The sequence below is a fragment of the Tribolium madens genome, unplaced genomic scaffold, assembly GCF_015345945.1.
Source record: "Tribolium madens isolate multiple individuals breed KSU strain unplaced genomic scaffold, Tmad_KSU_1.1 Scaffold_71;HRSCAF=194;Tcas5.2_LG6, whole genome shotgun sequence".
Classification (NCBI taxonomy): Eukaryota; Metazoa; Arthropoda; class Insecta; order Coleoptera; family Tenebrionidae; genus Tribolium; species Tribolium madens.
In genome coordinates, this window is record NW_025401041.1 from 7876621 (window position 1) to 7880592 (window position 3972).

The following is a 3972-nucleotide window of genomic DNA, read 5'->3' on the forward strand; positions in this document are numbered from 1 at the left end:
TTTTTAAATAGTGAATTCTACAAATAGTTAAAAAATCTCAAAGAACTTGGGACAATTTACAGAATACATCTAATTAGTAAACATTTATAAAAAAAATAAGTGGTGGTGTAAATTCCTCGGCTTGGCCTTGGCTACAAATAATAATTAAAGGAATACAATGACCATGTATTATAAAAAGCAATTAGGTATTTTTTTGTTAAGTATCACAAAAATACTAAAAAATGTGAAAACTAAAATTTTGACAAAAACTACACAAAAAGTTTTAAAAATTAAAATAAACACTGTTTTATTGCTAAAAATTTACAAAACAATTTTGGAAATTTATATAAATAAACGATTTTTTTTGTTTTTCTTAAAAATAGTAAATTTTCCGAAGAGTTTAAAAATCTCAAAGAACTTGGGGCAATTTACAAAATACATACTTACATCTAACTAGAAATTACAAAATATTTTTTTTCGGAGCCAATGAGGGAAACAAATTTAAATTTAAAAATATAGTCTTTATTTTTCCTTACTAAAACGGTTTATTTTTGTTGCCAAATGAAAAAAAAAAACTTATTATTTCTGCGTTGATTTGTCCAATTTTTCACTCATTTGTCCATTTGTCCAAATATTGTCAATTTGCTGGTAGCAATTTTTTTAACGCCAACTGAGAACACATTTTTCAATGCAAAAAAATTTGCGATTTTTCTGTAGGTACTAAACAAGGAAAAAATATGAATTTTTCAAAGCCAATTGAGGAAACAAATTTAAATTCATCATTTTTTAAAGTTAAATGAAAACTTTAAACTGCGCTTTTTTTTGAAGCTCATTGAAATAGTCTTTTATCTAATTTTAATTTTTCGTACCTAATTGGAAAAATCAATTTAAAGTAATTATTTTTGTGTCTTTTTCAAAGCAAATTCGAATTGYATTAAAATAGTTTTTTATGGCCAATCGGTTTTTTTGGGAAAAACTACACAAAAAGTCTTAAAAATTAAAATAAACATTATTTTATCGCTTTTTTAATTTTCAAAACAATTTGGAGAAAACAATTGATTTTCTTTTGTTTTGTTTTTTAAATAGTGAATTCTACAAAAAGTTTAAAATCTCAAAGAACTTGGGACAATTTACAGAATACATCTAACTAGTAAAAATTTGTGAAATTGCAAAATAAGTTTTTTGAAGCCAATGAGGGAAGCAAATTTAAATTTAAAAATATAGTTTTTATTTTTTATCACTAAAACGATTTATTTTTATTGCAAAACGACGAATTAAATTGCGTTCATTTTTACAAATTGTCCAAATATTGTCAATTTTCTGGTAGCAGTATTTTTTTATCGCCAACTGAGAACACACTTTAATGCAAAAAAGTTTGCGGATTATTCTGTACTAAACAGGGAAAAAAATATGAATTTTTGCAAAGCCAATTGAGGAAACAAATTTAAATTTATCATTTTTTGAAGTCAAATGAAAACTTTAACCTGCGATTTTTTGGAGCTTGATTGACGAAATAGTTTTTATCTCACTTTATTTTTGTGGCTCATTGGAAAAAGCAATTTAAATTAATTGTTTTTGCATGTTTTCCAAAGCAAATTTTAATTGAATGGCCAATCGGTGAGGTTTTTGCAAAATCATAAATTTGATTGGTTGGACACATTTGTTGGTCCGATTACAAGGGCCAATAATAATCATTTCGCATTCACGTAATTACCACTACCGTGAAAGCAAACCGGTTTTTATTTCCTATTGGCCAAAATCCGACAAAAACCTAGCAACGATAAGTAACTCCACCCATTTAAAAAATCGCGAATAATTATTGCATTCCCAATCGAATTATTACAACAAATCAGCGTTTAGTGTGAGTTATCTTACTTTAATTGGATCTAATTTTGCACAGGGGGTGGAGCCAACCCCAGAGCCAATATAAATCATGCACTTTCGATTATTAGACCAATAAAAAGTAAAAAAATATTCAATGCGTGTCATTGCTCGATCATTAGCCAATCAATTACGACTTTTATAAACCAATCAGAACACGTCTTAGATTTTTCGACAAGAAAAATAAAAATAATAAAAATCTTTGTTTCTGTTTGATTTTATTGTCAATATAAAAAGTAATTATTAATTTTTTTTTACTGTCAAATGTCCAAACTGTCAAAATTTGACATTTTTGGTTATTGTCCACTTTTGTTAATCTTGTTGCTTAGCAACTAAATTTTCTTTAGTTACATTTATTTTGTTTTTTTGGCGGGAAATTGAAACACAGTTAATCATTACAATTTTTTATTGATTTAATTTCAAACAAAACTTGCTATTACGATACTTCCCACACTGTCGAACTGACTGAATTTTTTTTCCTACTTGTCACCTCAACATGCGCATCTAAACCGTCCGATAATCGACTCAATCTCCTCGCCCATGACCCTTTCAATGCTACGAAAAAAAATAACAAACTTTTTCGTAAAAACACCCAATTTACCTCTCCTACCACCCTCAACTCTCGGATTATTATTCTCCTTGATTGTGTTCATTAAATCTTCATACATGTCATTGTCACTTTTCTTCAAACCATGCTCGTATTTCGCTTCTTTAGCCAACAAAGTCTCTCGTTGAATTTGAGTTTTGAGCTACAAAAATCGAAAAAAGTGAAATTTTTTCCAAAAAGTTGATTTACCTCTGAGGGAACGTCAGGAATGACATATTGCATAATTCCAGTCAAGGCAAATACAATATGCTAAAATCGTAGAAAAAAATAAGTGTATAACTCGTGTATGCAACTCACTTCAAATATTACGACAAAAGCGAGTCGGGCAGCAAAAACGTGCCAATATTGAGGACTCAAACCGTACTTGTCGATGTCTTCGGGACCATTACGGTACCCACGGTACTGACATATAGCCGGCGGTGGTTCCTCATTATTGTCACCACCCATATCGGCATGGTAATCCGACGTGTTGAACGCTAGAAAAAATCTACAACACGAGGCGAAGCCGAGTCATACTTACTCGACAATGAAGAGTCAATGTAGCCTACTAGATCCTCAGTCGGCGAGTACTTGTACTGGTAGACCATGCGCGGGATGAAGTCGCTAGTGTACGCGATGACAAAGGCCTTAAAAAATTATGATATCTTATATACTATAATGATATATGATATGATGTATGATATGTGATATGATATGTGATATATGTGATATGACATGTGATATGATATGTGATATGATATGTGATATGATATGTGATATGATATGTGATATGATATGTGATATGATATGTGATATGATATGTGATATGATATATGATATGATACGAGTAATAATAAATAAATAAATAAATAAATAATAATAAATAGTTTCTTGATTCTTTTATAATCAATTAAAAGATTCAATGCAATTTTTTTCAAAACTGTAATTTTTGAGTTACTATAGTTTTCGTTGGGAGAGTCGATATGATATATAAAATGATATATGATATGATGTATGATATGATGTATGATATGATGTATGATATGATATATGATGTGATTTACGATGTGATATACCTATGGTATAATATTTGATATGATATATGATATCGACTCTTTCAACAAAAACTATAGTAAAAATTGTTTTTTGAGTACGATAGCTTATGTTGGGCCCAAAATACAAAAACAATGAGATTTTTTTTTTTGAATTATTATTATTATTGAAATTATTATTATTACCAATATAATTTATAATTATTATAATTTTTTTGAAATTATTGTTACCAAAGTTTAGACTCTTAACAATTTTTAGTAATATTAAACAGTTCCTTGACTTTTTTATTAACAATCAAAGATTCAATGCAAGTTTTCTCAAAACTGTAATTTTTGAGTTACTATAGTTTTCGTTGGGAGAGTCGATATGATATATAAAATGATATATGATATATGATATATGATATATGATATATGATATATGATATATGATATATGATATATGATATATGATATATGATATATGATATATGA

At 28.1% G+C, this 3972-nt stretch overlaps 1 protein-coding gene across 1 annotated transcript in view; it reads right to left on the reverse strand.

Moving 5' to 3' along the window:
* Positions 1–2279: 2279 nt before the first annotated feature.
* LOC123008735 (anoctamin-4-like) overlaps positions 2280–3972 on the reverse strand; it is a 5189-nt gene continuing 3496 nt past the window's right edge. Inside the window, exons 10-14 of the mRNA XM_044404729.1 lie at positions 2988–3093; positions 2765–2943; positions 2657–2716; positions 2462–2609; positions 2280–2415 (exon numbers count right to left, since the gene is read on the reverse strand). Of these exons, the coding sequence (XP_044260664.1) occupies positions 2297–2415; positions 2462–2609; positions 2657–2716; positions 2765–2943; positions 2988–3093 (612 nt within the window). The 3' untranslated portion in view covers positions 2280–2296. The remainder of the gene's footprint in view (positions 2416–2461; positions 2610–2656; positions 2717–2764; positions 2944–2987; positions 3094–3972) is intronic.